Source organism: Amyelois transitella, chromosome 22, assembly GCF_032362555.1.
Source record: "Amyelois transitella isolate CPQ chromosome 22, ilAmyTran1.1, whole genome shotgun sequence".
NCBI lineage: Eukaryota > Metazoa > Arthropoda > Insecta > Lepidoptera > Pyralidae > Amyelois > Amyelois transitella.
In genome coordinates, this window is record NC_083525.1 from 6,186,275 (window position 1) to 6,201,208 (window position 14,934).

The 14,934-nt window shown below is 33.7% G+C and overlaps 1 protein-coding gene across 1 annotated transcript in view; it reads right to left on the bottom strand.

Annotated features, from left to right (window-relative positions):
• The window catches only part of LOC106129934 (unconventional myosin-XVIIIa), a 188,884-nt gene that overhangs the window by 168,492 nt on the left and 5,458 nt on the right, over positions 1-14,934 (bottom strand). Inside the window, exon 2 of the mRNA XM_013328646.2 lies at positions 4,236-4,415. Within this exon, the coding sequence (XP_013184100.2) occupies positions 4,236-4,403 (168 nt within the window). The 5' untranslated portion in view covers positions 4,404-4,415. The remainder of the gene's footprint in view (positions 1-4,235; positions 4,416-14,934) is intronic.

Sequence of the window (14,934 nt, forward strand, 5' to 3'; positions counted from 1 at the left end):
TGTAAAAACCGGTCTGCATTTTTAATCCTTGCAGTTTATTGTCCGAAACAAATTGGTCAGTAGGTAATGAGGAAAGAATCTTAATAACTACTTCATTAATAAATTATCTTTAATTAACAAAGATATTTTAAGCCTTTATACACTTTTTGTGGCTTTAATATCATGTACTTTAGTAATACCGTTTTTCAAAAACTGTCCAGCTTATTTATTTAATCTTGAAATTTCATTTATCAAAGCCATACCTGGAATTTTAATACTATGATTGCTTTTGCACAAACCATAATTTCAAACCTAAGCAAAGCCTTCGCAGTGGTATAATTGGATAAAAACAAGAAGACCTATCATGGTTAGCGTGAGTTTCAACAAATATCCATTTATCCGTTTGTTAAATTAAGCAACGTTTTTTCTCTGTTTAATTATAAATCTGCCGTATTGAAAGGCCAGTAAACATCTAAAGCATGTAACAGTTTATACACATAAGTAATAAATTAACTAGATAGGTAAAGGTATTTTAACTAGCTGTTAAACAGTTTAAAAAGTCTAGAAAATTTACCAAAGCAGCTAAAACATATCCGAACACGCCTTTCCTCACATTTTTCACTTGAAGATCTTCCATTTACTAAACGAACTTTGATGATAAGAAACGGGTACCACTTGTGTAAAAAGTAAATGAAGTATCTATTATTAAATTGACTTTTATCTAGTCTTTGGAATCAAACTAGCTGAAATGGACACAAGTAGTGGCCAGGTGCACTGTCAATGAAAAACTGTTTATTTGACAACAATAAGAACGGATTATAATCAGATAAGAAATAAACACTATTGTTTTGATTAACTGTTTGATTTGTGATAGAAAACAAAGCAATTGTTGAAAAAGTAAATAAATATAAGAGCTAGATGCGAAAGAATAGTCATTTCAAGTGTGTAAGATAGAATATAAAGGTTGTACTCGATACCTATTTAGAAATTGAAAGCAAAGCTGAGAATAATGAATCCTTAGAATAGATATGCATCTTTGCTATGTTCATTCCCACAAAACCTGATCTGTCACTAGATCTCATACCATGGACCGTGACGTCAGTGATACCCTGACTACCGAGGTCGACAACTTCTGTAATTCCATATATAAAAAGAAAAGCTATAAGCTGTTTTATATTCAGTGGAGAAACAAGGCCAAAAGTTGATTTATTGACATCTGTTTGGATAGTTTAAGAAGGCATAGTGACAAAATTAGAAAAGGGATTGTTTAGATGGTTTGATCATATAGAGGGGATAAGATAGAGAAGATAGTTTACTAAGCAAATACACAAGGAGACGTGATTTGATGTATAGCAAATCTAATTACAACTTATTTTAGATTTTAGTAAAAAAATAGTAGTTAATGCTATTTTAATTTGTATTTTCGTAGTATTGATTGATATGTGATATGGATGCAAAGACTTTGAAGAAGAGTAATGAATGTGGATGATGCGAAAGAAGTTAGAGATCGTGGCAGGTGGAAAGATGTAGTCTCTGCCTACTCCTCCGGGAGAAAGGCGTGATTTTATGTACGTATATATATATGGAAAGACTAGCAGATCAACTCTCGTTTCACATCCATCGATGCGTTAAACTATGCAACTGACAACGAGAGTATTTTTTGCAGAACCAGTTGAGATCGATATGGGATATCATTATTAACATCTTTCACTTGTTGCCAAGTCGTATCTCAATCGAAATAATATAATTATTATAAATGCGAAAATTTGTTGGTTACTTCTTCAGAGTTAAAACATGGAACAGATTTTAATGAAACTTGATACAAATATTTAAGGCGTTGGAAGATGGATGGAAGGAAAAACGGGAATTGTAGTTGAACTGTGGGCGAAAGCTAGTTGAGTAGAGTAGAATTGTATCATTCGTGAATACCATTCCATATCGACCCAAATCAAAAGTACATAACAAGTTGATATTTTGCCATGTCATTATTTCAATGTGCAGGTTTTCGATTTCATGTATCTTAATTTAAAATCAATCATATAACAATCACTTCTACGTACTCACAGTTCACACCCATTCTGATTTGATCGATTGCAATCTGTCGACGGATATTGGACGTTGTCTGATAACTACGGTACTAGATAAAGGTTAATTAATTATATACTCGTGCTCGTACTATTATAATTATAACCAATACAATATCATATTGTTTGTATTTGATATAAAAGTATTTCAAACCAATTTGATTTAGAAATTGCCACAACTCCACTAAAAAAATATGAAAAGCCTGGCCGTATGAACAGTTTTTGGACTTGTATTAATAATGATTTAATAAATAAAACAGAAAATAATGAATTTCCATTAAATTTAAAATTAATATTGATTCAATAAATAAAACAGAAAAATAATGAATTTTCATTAAATTTAAAAACGTTTAAAAAGGAAATACTTCATCCAGCCAAAAAAAGTAACGGTCCTACACCACGGAAAGGCCTGCCACCATAGCAGTGGGTTGATGTCATCTGAAGACACACAGAATGCCACAAGTGTAAAAAGAGGCTTACATGACGATGATGAACAGTCAGAATCGTAGCTAATTAAAATTTAATACAAAATAAAGCTACGACGCTAACCAATCCCAACTGCAGAGCACAACAAATGTCATAATGCTGCAATCGCCGACCTATTGCGACAAGAGATCGTATCTCATCTGTTTGAACTGACATTTTCTTGGATTTATTGAACATTTATTCACATTTGTAAATAAATATTTGTACGTAAACATTGACGCAATGAAAAGTAAAATCGACCTCGAATAATTATGGAAACTTATTCTGAATTCTTATCAATATTCGAACAAGTGGTAAAGACAACAACGAAAAGAATCAAAGTAAAAGAAGAAAGAACCCTTTTGAATCACGATAGAAAATAGGAGAGAGAAAATGATAGGTCATTCCAACATGACGGATTTTTCAAAACAATAGTGAAAGGAAATATTAATGGACTGAGAGGAAGACCAAATCATTGAAAATACATACAAAAATGATAAATATCAAAGAAAAGTAAACAAATACTCGAGACAATATTTATAGGACAAATTGTTATGTCTTGAATGTTAATTAGGAGATTGTATATAATATGGTCATAAGCAATGAATAACATTCTGATTGGGACCTTGAAATATATGACAAGAACAAGTGATTCTAATTTAAATAAATATTGTGTCAGGTGTGTGATTTCAAATAAAGAGAGTTAAGATCCGTTAATTTTTGGTTATGATTTTCACTTTCAGGCATCACCTTTATTTTGTTTAAATGTTTGTTATATTTTGTGCAAGTAAAGATTTTTTTAATTTCATAATTGTTAATATTGTGAGCCCTTAAAAATAACTCATACGATGATAAATTTAATATTTACAAATCATAATATTGCAAAATGATAAGCAATTATAAAAGCTAGTTTACTATAAACTAGTTTTTACCCGCAGCTTCGCCCGCGCGAATTTAGAGCCACCTAACGAAAATTCACTTCAATAACTTATTTATTTCCGGGATGAAAAGTAGGTATGTCCTACTCCAGACTCTTTAATATACGCAAATTTCAAGCTTTGTTCAGTAGATAACGACACAAATAAACTTCAGTATAGGAGTATAAATTGTACGTTGTTGCGAATTGTTTTCAGTTCCAACAAAACAGTAATATCTCATAGACTAAAGATCCCTAAATATTTACCGTTCAGCGCGAACCTATGAAACAGCTACTAACCGGTTTATTGGCATTTTTGTGCATGTTATATTCAAACGTTACTTTTATTTTACAGCTATCGAGTTAAATAACCGAGATAAAATCTTTATGCCTGTCGGAAAATTAATTACAATGTCAATTGATCTTTTTTTGCTATATAAAAACATATTACACACCTACTCGGTCGAATCTCGGGCATGACAGGAGGAAAAAGACATACTTGAAGTATTCACTACACTAATTCCAACAAAATCATGGTTCTTCATAGAAGTGGTCGAAAAAGCTCATTTTCCATTTTAAACTGACCGCAAATCAAAAGCCTACCTGAAGAAGTCTGTTGCCGCGTATATTCTACACTTTACACATTTTCAAGAAATTTACCGGTTAAGGCAAAATTCCATTTTCATATGCATACTAAGGCCAGGACCAACTGTTCTTACAACCTATAAATCTGTAAAAAGGATCATTTAGCTGCAATTAGTTTAGTAAAACTTTCTAATCAAAAGTCTCACCTCCTCTAGCCTCAGCGGCTCTTCAAGGCCCGCAGCGATCCTTTCCCGTTTCTCCCTCTCTTTTCTCTCCTTCTTTTCTTTCTTTCTACGCTCCTTATCGCCATCTCTCTCCTCGCAGCCGCCAGCGTCGCCGCCAGCCAGCCCAGTTTTTTTCATGAAGTTGAACATGACTGACGGATGCTGAAACAAGAGGAATATTATATTGAAGATTATGTAGGTATATGAATAAGGTATGTATTTATATAAGCAGCAACAGCAGTGAATAAGAAATTTTGATAGCAAAATCAAAATTAATCAAAACCTATGTAATATCGGCATGTGAATTATTTAAATATGGAGTATTGTTGGTTTATAATTCGTTTGCTGACATTAATTAATGTCAACTATACTATTAAACTACTTCAGTAAACGACCCGTTTAACTCATAATCAAGTTAATCAAGTTTCCTAAGAATTTTTTACTCTTAGCTAAGCAGTAAGTAATTATATCGATTAAATACAAGAAAACTAAGTCAAGGAATGCTGTGAATTTTTGTTCTATTGAAAATTGTGGACCATGATAACATTTTTACTCTACTGTAAATAAGAAAAGATAGCAAGCTAAATATACATGGAAGGATATACAATTGAAAAAAAAACATCATTGGGTTTTTTAAAGTGGCAGATAATAATAATAGGTCCTCAAACAGAGATTTTAAATTTTTACATCCAAATTGCAAAAATAATTTCTCAGAGAACACACACCAAGAAAATACACGACCATTTATTTAAAAAAATATTTGCTCTTAAAGAATACGTCAGGAACATAACTTCTGAATTTACGAACCATTTCATTGATTTAAGTGCAGCAGAGGCTGTAGGTTACAAATTCGTTTATATTTATAGTCCGTAATAAAAAAAGTTAAAGTGTAACTGGGCTGGGCAAATATGCCTCGTATCGCCAGACCAACGAATTTATCAAGTCCGTAACTTAATAATTTCCAGTAGACGCTAGGAAAAATTCGAGGAAGGCGGGGACGGGATAAACTCAATTATTTTCTGGAAGGTAATATGTTATCTTAGTAATATGTGGTCTAGAACAAGAAAAAGAAAGCTTTATTCAGTTACTTATGAGACATGGCATAAAGCTCAGAAAATAATTTCATCCATCACATGCATCCATTGTAAACTTCCATGGAAATTTAATTGTTTTATTGCAATCTATATATGTTAAGAAAAAAGTCTCTAGCATTAGTAGTAGAGGTAATCAATCAAATTTTTTCTCAGACTTTTATACAACCAGTGGGCACTTCATTAACTCTAAATCACCAAGTCCATAGATAAACTTATACTCTTTGACCGCAGCCAATGGCATACCGTTAGTGGAATCGATAGTGCCTGATCTGACCAGCATTTGACTAACTGTCAACACATTGTGTGATCGTGTACTGAATGACTCTACAGCTGCGGCATGCATACAAATTTATTGGTGCCATGTTCAATGAGTTACAGGAATTCTTCTTATATTATTTTTTTGGATAACCGATAGCCATAAAAGTAACTTATCTTTAAAGCACTCGGCTATTATAGGTCTTCATAAATACATGACAAAAAGATTGTGGCCTAATATGGTTTTAGTCATATAGTCAACAAAAAAAAAATTATACTACTTAATAAAATAATAGATCAGATTTTCTTGATAATATAACCAGATATAAGCAGACTTCAGTTAACTTTTATGACAGCTGATATTGAAAATATGAACACTGATCAGACAGTACGATTTGTATTGAGAATGGTTGTGTGAATTCGGGTCATGTCGAGACCCTTTGGCAATCGATTTGGCATGCTTTTGTTTAACATTATCATAACATTACAATTGTTGAAGGGATGACGCAAGTATTGAACATCGTATTACAGGAAGACTTTGTTACAGAGGCCGCATAGTAGTATATGACAGCAAGGAATGTATTTACCTAACCTTCATCATTATCAACTTCCCTTTACCTAGTAAGCCTATCACATGGCCTTTAGATTAATTACTTTAGCAGAAATAAATTGAATTACGTTATTATCTCAGCAGTTCTTTCAGTTGATGTTAATTCCATTAGTCGGCCATTAGCGTCTGTCGACGATCTAATTCAATCTTGCAGTAACGTGTGAGTGGCACCAAGCGTTTTTGCTCGTAATTAGAGTGATTGCACTGCCAGATACGAATCAAACAATGATAGTATAGAAGTAGAAGACACAATTGTATTAACGTTTCTGGGATACTTAGTAAATATAGAACCGCCTCCAATTGATATCCTCTTTTTTTGACGTAGGTTAAATTTTTAAATTCTTCTCCTAAGTATAACAAACACATTCCGCATAAAAATCGGTTCAGAAAAACGCAAGGTAAGCGTGGACAAACTTACATACTTACAGGTCAAACTGAGATCCACCTTTTATTGAAGGCGATTAATAATTTCTTGAAGACCATCGGCTTCTGATTTATTTACATTTTTAAAAGAAAATACTAGATAGTGTAGTTATTTCTTTGCTTTCCTTATTTTGAGGGAGAAAGTTATCTAATATGTGGGAATGTGCAGTAATGTCTAGTGAAGCAATGTTTTATGTAGGAGCATCCGTATACATAATTACCATGAGGTTTCATAATTTTATATTGAACTGGATGATTATCTACCAATGTGACTATAATTGCAGATAGAACTAATGGTTTCTCCTAAAATATCTTAATCATTGGTATCAAATCATTACCGTCCGTTGAAAGAGGTTCAAATCGGTCAGATGTGACTAACTAGATACAAGTGAACAACTTATCATGTTTTCCAAAGTTATCTGCATTTAGATGACATTGTATAAACTTCCAATGAATATTGCCATTGCTGATATCACATAACCCGGTCAGCACGATCGATGCACCGGCGACGACTGGTCTGGAACTCCGGCTATTACAAGTATTTGGAGCAGCCAACCTTATTGTGATACTATAAGCATTACGTATTCAGAGTTCAACAAGGCATGCCCTATAAAATGAAAGAATTGGTAACGGTTTTGGTCTTATTGTAACAACAATGGAAATAGGTGTGGTAATGGTTTTTCTTAAAGAAATAGAAAACAAACATATGAAGTTACTTTGGAAGACCTTTAAAGAATAGAATTTCTCTCTAGTGTCACTCGGTGCGTGTAACTTTATACATAGTTTCAGATGTTTCGACATGTAAAAAGGGATCTTCGGAAACAAAGATGGATTTTCTTAACATGAGAGCTAAACAGTGTTGTTTTTTTATATTTATTATGATTTTACATTTTTATGAAAGTTTCTGTAAGTAATTATGTAAAGACACGACACAAATTGATACACTGACATGTCACACAAATGCGCAGTACTTACCTATAACGTATTTATTCTTACTGGCAATCTTTAAACTAACATCGTCCAATCTATTCTTAATCACATACATCACACGTGCTTGTCAAATTGAGAGTCAGATTATTAGCAAAACATTCATAAAGTAGGTACCATAAGCTATTCAGTCAGTCACCTAACAGTTACCCACCACATGCATAGAAATCTCACCGTTACTCACGTGATTCGAATTGAGAGACCGGGACTGAAAATACTGTTTTTTGTACGTGATTTTTTTTCTATTTGGTAAGTCAAGAGACAACTTTGAAATCAACTATAAAGAAAATAATTTGGTGTGTCGAACCCAAAGAAATGCGCATGTATCAATCTCGAAATCATTATCACGCGTACCAGTACGTACCAATAAGATTATGGTGGTGATGGTGGTTGAAATAACATTTGTACTTTTATTTTTTTATTAAGTCCGAACACCGGATCACAAAGGAAACACAAAGAAAAACGAAGACCTTGAATCAGTTTTCTAAAGGCCCAATGGAATTTACCAAAGAGATAACTACTGTAACTGACCCAGGTAAATTGATGACGACATTAATGTTTGCAATGGAAAATTAGGCCATATAAGCCAATATCGGAAGGGAGATATGCCGTATTTCCCTTGTCTAAACCAAACAACATGCAACTCGAGGCTGGATACAAATGGTAATTAGCACCAAACGGCCGCATTCCGTCTATTGTTGATAGTAAGCCCGAGCTGCTAGCGTGTACATCTACGACATGTTATTGTATCTGTCAATGTATTACATCATAAATATGTTCCAATGTTAGAAGTCTCAAAACAACCTAACGTACTACCTACGTCAAAGGTGGTTTTATTTTTACAAATAAGTTTGCCGAAATTTTAGAGCTCATATTTAAATATGACATGCAGGTATATATTTAATTTTAGAATGTCAAGGTTAGACTTTAATTGAGCATAAACTAGTACTTAAATAAGTTTTTTTTTACAAAGCTAACATTCTAAAAAGAACAACGGGTTTTGTTCGACCCATAGTCAAAATATCAGCAGTATATTTTTTGCTCCTAAAGCAATCCATTTCATAAATTATTATTTTAATAAATTATTTACTATACTTTTTTATACTACATAGATATAAACTCTTTATTGCACTATAAGAGTAAAACAGCCAAAACAGCTCATAAGAGACAGAGATGGTGCAAAGGAGTTATCGCTAATGCAATCTCTTCCAGTCAACCTTTGGGTAGAATGACACTAGTCACTTGACAGGAGATTAAATGTATGCAATATATTTTTATATTTTTTAACATCATTTGACAATGGTTTTTGTCGGCTATCGGCATGATTATTCAACTGACCCTACACTTAACCGTATAAATGATACTTGTCGGCTTCCGACTTCACAGCGGATGCTGATGCGATGTTGTTTTTGTCACAATTTAATGACAAAACATTTGAGGCGGCTGTTTTGTTCTCTACTACAGCTATAACTAGTGTGCGGTTACAGTTAAGGTCAAGTTTCTCGATGTGAACACGATTCTAGTAAAATATTACATTTTGTGGTGTAGTAACGTGAGTGGCTTGACCTATTTCTGGTTTTCTATTCGTTCTCGGTTCGGTAAACCAAGGCGGCAACGCAAGGTATCTAGACTTTTATTCAACTTTAGATACATTATTTTGCTTATGAATATCATTTACAAAATTATATGATTTTCATTGACGACTTATCCACTTAACACTTGAGAAACGATCAACTAATGATCACAGTAAATTAGGTATTCATATTGTCCAGCTCTATTTATACCTTGTTTTCGTAGCAACCTAGATTCTTCTGGATCTTCACCAACGAGGTTACCTACACTAATAATATCACTAACATTTTGTTATCCAATTATCATTTCGATTTCAACGATTACATCAGATAATTTAATTAAAATAACGTATTTTGGTTACATGCACGATCGACAAAGTCAGATAATTAGTGAGTTACAATCAACGACGAAAAGATGAAAAGTAAACCACATAGTATTTACCCGTGTGATTCACCCGGTATACATATTTACTGTCATGTCATACCTCTCTTGAGGCATTAGTTTATAACCAAAGAACATCCTTAAAATGCCCCAAAACGAACCACGTGGACTAAACAATTCGTTTCGCACGTAACACCATGAGTACAATATCACAAAACAATACGCAACCAGGGTTCAATCACCTGTTTGCGCAATGGCCTCTCCATGCAATATTTTTTTACTACACTTTTTGTCATTGGATGACAAATGAGCGGACCCGATGATAGGTTTGTCCCGTGGAGAATGATAGAGTTTTTGTTAGCATTCATGTCTGGAATGGAAGTTCAGTTAATGCTTGTAGTAAAACTTATCACTTAAGTCAAGCAAACCCTCTATTATTTTCTTTCTGCAAAACGAAATAAATCATCATTTTCATTATCTGTTGCCAAAACATCAATCAATATTTTGAGGGACCAATCTCATCATGCCATAACGTTTAGTCATCACAAAAAAATACACACCAGTCTTCCAATCCGAAGGGTTCAATACTCGATTGCGTAAGCGGCTTATATTTTTCATCTCACGCCATGCGGGCTATGCTATTATGGGGGCAGCACCATAAGCGGACGTAAAGTACCTACGCAAATAACTTGACCAACGTTTAGACATGGGCATGTTCAGCGTTCCAATAAGAAACAGCTGTTTGATTAAACAAGGTATTCGTTAAGAGGAGTTTTATGTGCAGTAGATATTTCTCACAAACGCATTTATTTAAGTTAATTGCAAACAATCTTGAGACTGTCGTTTAAGTTAAAAATGTTACTGCATTGTCTACCAATACAGATAGTGAAGTACGCTAAATGGCTATTAAGAACGAGAATAAGAATATAGTAGTAACACAGGATCAAATAAATTAGATCATTAACGAAGGGTGTTGTTTCTACAATTTTTCTTCAATTTCTTCGCAAGAAAACTGACATTATCACAGGAAGCGGGTCTTCACACGACACACCTTGCAACCTGATATAGGAAGTTATAATATATAGCCCCTTCCGTGGCGCCATCACCGCTGTCATTATAAAGACTGCATTTGAGTGAAAAGTGATCTTTGATATATTAACCATTGCCAATTGCAAAACGAAATGAAAACTGAAGACCAAACTATAACTGAAAACAATCATGTACTGTTAATACTTTAAAACTTTCGCGTTGTATTTTCGTTTGCATACATTAATAATCATGTTATGGAAACTTTATTTAAATTATACCAAGTAGTTTGATGATGGTTGATGACAATTCATATTGTCATGTGTTACTTAGCGATGTAGAAGCTCAAGATGAAATAAAGACTAGATTAGAATATTAAAAAGACTGAAAACTTTTGTGAATCATATCCTCAATTCACTAAAAGTATAAGCAATGTGTAATATCATAGAATCTGTGGACTATGATTATAAAAGCTGAAGTTGTGATTAATGTAGATGAGGTATCGACCCCACATATACTTAATAGATACAGAGAGAATGACTATGATAAATGAAAAACGTACCTAGAACTAAAGGGAATTGTTATATTATTCAAGGAACTGAATGTAAATTAATATGTTTAAGTGTATTTAACTGATGTTCAAACTAATCTAAGTATATGAATGTTCTTTGCCCCAAAAGATGAGCTACAGAAAGAAAATTTTTAATATTCGAATATGATTGTTCAACAAGAGTGCGTGTGTGTTAAAAATATTGTCTAAAACGAAAACCGCGAAAACCACAAAGCTGTATTCAGTGGCTGTATGGTGATTGCATCTATGACGGCATGCTATGCAAATTGGCCTGTTGTAACATTGTGCAACGGAACGGTTGCACGGTGCTGCAATTTCTTTTACCGGTTTCCTGGCTCTTTCCTATACGGAGTAAACGATTGTTGTTATTGTAGACCATTTTATCTTTAAGCTGACTAGAGTCTGCAGCTCTTCAATTTTCTATTGTGTACAGATCCAATCTTAATTTGACTTAATTTTTAATTTTGTGTACAAGAATGTATTTTGATGTGGCTTTGAATTTAGCGTCATAAGTTGTTCTTCCTTTTAGCCGAACCCTTTACTGCCAAATCAAAAATACTTACATGTACATTGTCTTCGAGTCTTTTTGCGACTGTTGGCTGTTTTCCTGCCCCCAGTAATGATAGAGAAGCGCTCAATGCGCTTACGGCCAGACAAACATTCTAATTGATTGAGCGAGTCTAAATTACATTGATATCTCACAAATACTTGAGAACGCCAAAGCTATCACAACACTGGTGACCGGTTGTGACACCAAAGACATAATAGCAATAAGTCCACAATGCGAGACGGTTTTTGTCGCTAACTCGTTTCGCCGGTCACGGTGTGGTGCAACACCTGCATAATGTGGATGAATGTGTAATTTGTAGGATGCATGCCAGCATGCAGGATAGGTATTTATAGCATGGAATTGGAAGAGTGTTTACTCCTTAAGGAAGAATAGGGAATGGCTTCATGGAGTATTTTGAACAGTAGACAGAAGTTTTGATGAAATGAGAAGAAAAAATACTTCCGCGTAATCATGTAAGGGAATCAGAATGACTACGTTATAAAAAAGTTCATAAATTATTTAACAGACTAATGAACGTAGAGTCCCTGCAATCTCAGAAATGGCCATAATGATTCCTACAATCGAGGCACAGGTGTGTAAATTCAAACATTCTGACCTTAATTCGTTATAATAACTTTAATTACCCACTGCATTTAATTGGTTGCAACTGAAAGAGCGGACAAGGCCTTTAATTAAACTTTAAAAAAGTCACGATAAGTTTATTTGCAATGATTAAATTATCATGCTGGAGAAATTTTAAAGAAAGTTTAAATGGACACCGCATTTTACCAAGGCGTAATATAAGGTAAATAATCTGTATGTTTTTTTTTATTGGTTATCTTTATTTCAATACCTAAAGAAATGGACTACAGACTTGTCTTCACCTAATTTATGCTACGTTTTAGCAATCTAAATATTATATTAAATTATCCTTTATAAGTTTTCAAAAACTATCTTTGTCTAATTTTTGACAACGTCAGATGACGTAATAGTAGCGGCCGGAAGCACATACAATAGACGGAAATTAACATCTTATCAGCATATAAATGTTACCAAAGTTAAGGTTCTATAGCAGACACAGAGTAAGAATAGCTTGTGCAAAAATTTTTAATCACTAACTACCATTACCGTAACATAACAGCACCATTTATACATGGCTTTATTAATTTGACTTGAACGGATTGTTTTACAAACTTTTAATTCGATTACTACTCCTATGATCAGGTATTCTATTTGATTTGATAACTACATAACTTTTTAGACGTACGTACGTAGTGCCTGGGTGACAGAGCAGAGTCGGTGTTTTTTGTTAACTGATTAAAATACCATAAGAAAAACCACAACTATCGTAGCCACTGCCGTCGCAACCATCTTGTATGGAAAAATGCTACCGGTCCGAAGCCGAGTGAGTATAAGAAAAAAAAATTAATACCAACAAATAATTTGAATACATTTTTGATCCCCGCCATCTTTTGATAGCCCACGGATGCTGGCTATCGTTTCCGCCGGTCTGTTGATGTAGGTCGTTGCACTCGGAAGGAAATCGATGTAAGTTCATTCATATGATAAAACGACGCAGTGCGGAAATGATGCATTTTTTGCAAGGAAGAAAGTTGTTAATAGTATTTTTTTTTAATAATTTGCTTAATGTATACACAACAGGTTAAAAGCGATAACGTCTAAATTTATATAAACTTAACACTGTGATCTAGACTGGAACCCCAAAAACATGCAAACACAGCTTAGTAACTATTGTAAACATAATAAATTACATACAAAATTTAAAAAAAACTTAAATCTGGTGTTGCCAAATTGGTCTTGTGTAAAAAGAATTTGGGGCAATACAGCTGCTGTAAAGGTATGTTTGAACCAGCGAATATCCGAGGTGGAGGATGCTTAAGTAGGTAATGTTATTTATATTTTTGATTATTATTGTATTCCTTAATAAATTAGTTATGTAATTTTGCAAATAAAAGAAAAAAAAAATGATTTCCAGCTAACAATATAGTGTGGTTGTAATACAAGCAAATTTTCTTTCAGTAAATAGTCGTTTGAACATTGGGTCCCGTGACAGCAAAGAAAAAGATAAATATTGTATTTGCAAATATATTAAACTAGATTTTCAGTTCTTTTTTTTACAGAGCATTTAAATTTAAGAGATCCTAAAAAATATGCGAAGTCGAATCGTGTTGAAAAAATTCAACAAGATAACTTCCTATTGCGCCTTTGGATCATAAATACGTATATGATTACATATGATACCCGATTTTATTCTGCAAGGCGTGACTCAAGTGTCACATGTAAGGAATAAGGAACACTAACTAGATCTGAAGTGAATGCTATTCCAAGCCCAGGGAAGGTCAATGTCTGCGGTTTACGACATGAACACATACAAACAATCGTAAAACGTCTTACAAATCAAACGGGTGATTCACCGAAGCCTATTATAACTGTGCTAATTGCAGAGTTACAAATATAGAAGGCGTAGCTATTTTATTTGGTAGACTCCATGCTACCAAAAAGCCACATTAGAAAAAGGCCAGGTCAAGAGTACCGGAAACCGACGAGCTTGCATGAAGACAGTTATGAATGTGGATGAAGCGAAAGAAGTTTGCAGGGGTCGTGGCCAGTGGAAAGATGTACCCTCCGACGAAAGAGGCGTTATTTTATGGTATGTATATTCACACTGACACATTTTAAACTAATCAAATCAACGTTTACGAAAAGGTACTCATATTAGCACCGATATTAAGTCGTCAACCAAGAATGCCATCGGATCTTTAATCTCACTCTTTACACAAATAGATATTTATATCTCATTTGGAATATTTTTTAGCAAGTTATTAGAATAATTACATAGTAAGAAAAAGCTAAGATAAAATAAGGTTGCAACTGGAAATATTAATGGTGAAACAAAATGGGTATAACTTACGGACACGACCTTCAGTAATGAAGACACGATCAAGAAGAAAAGAGTGGGATCTCTTAGAGATAAGTATTTGTGCTGTATTATTTCATGTTTTTGATGTGCTCTCTTAAACAATAAAGTATTTACTTACTAACGCAACTGCAGTAGTTGGTCCCATGTTTTTCAAGTAATCTTCCAATATATTTAATTAACTGGCCTGTTTCCACTAAACTTAACACCGGTGTTGTTACGTAGTCGCAGTAATTAAGGCCGTTAACCTCGTCCATTACTCCGAAACCATTTG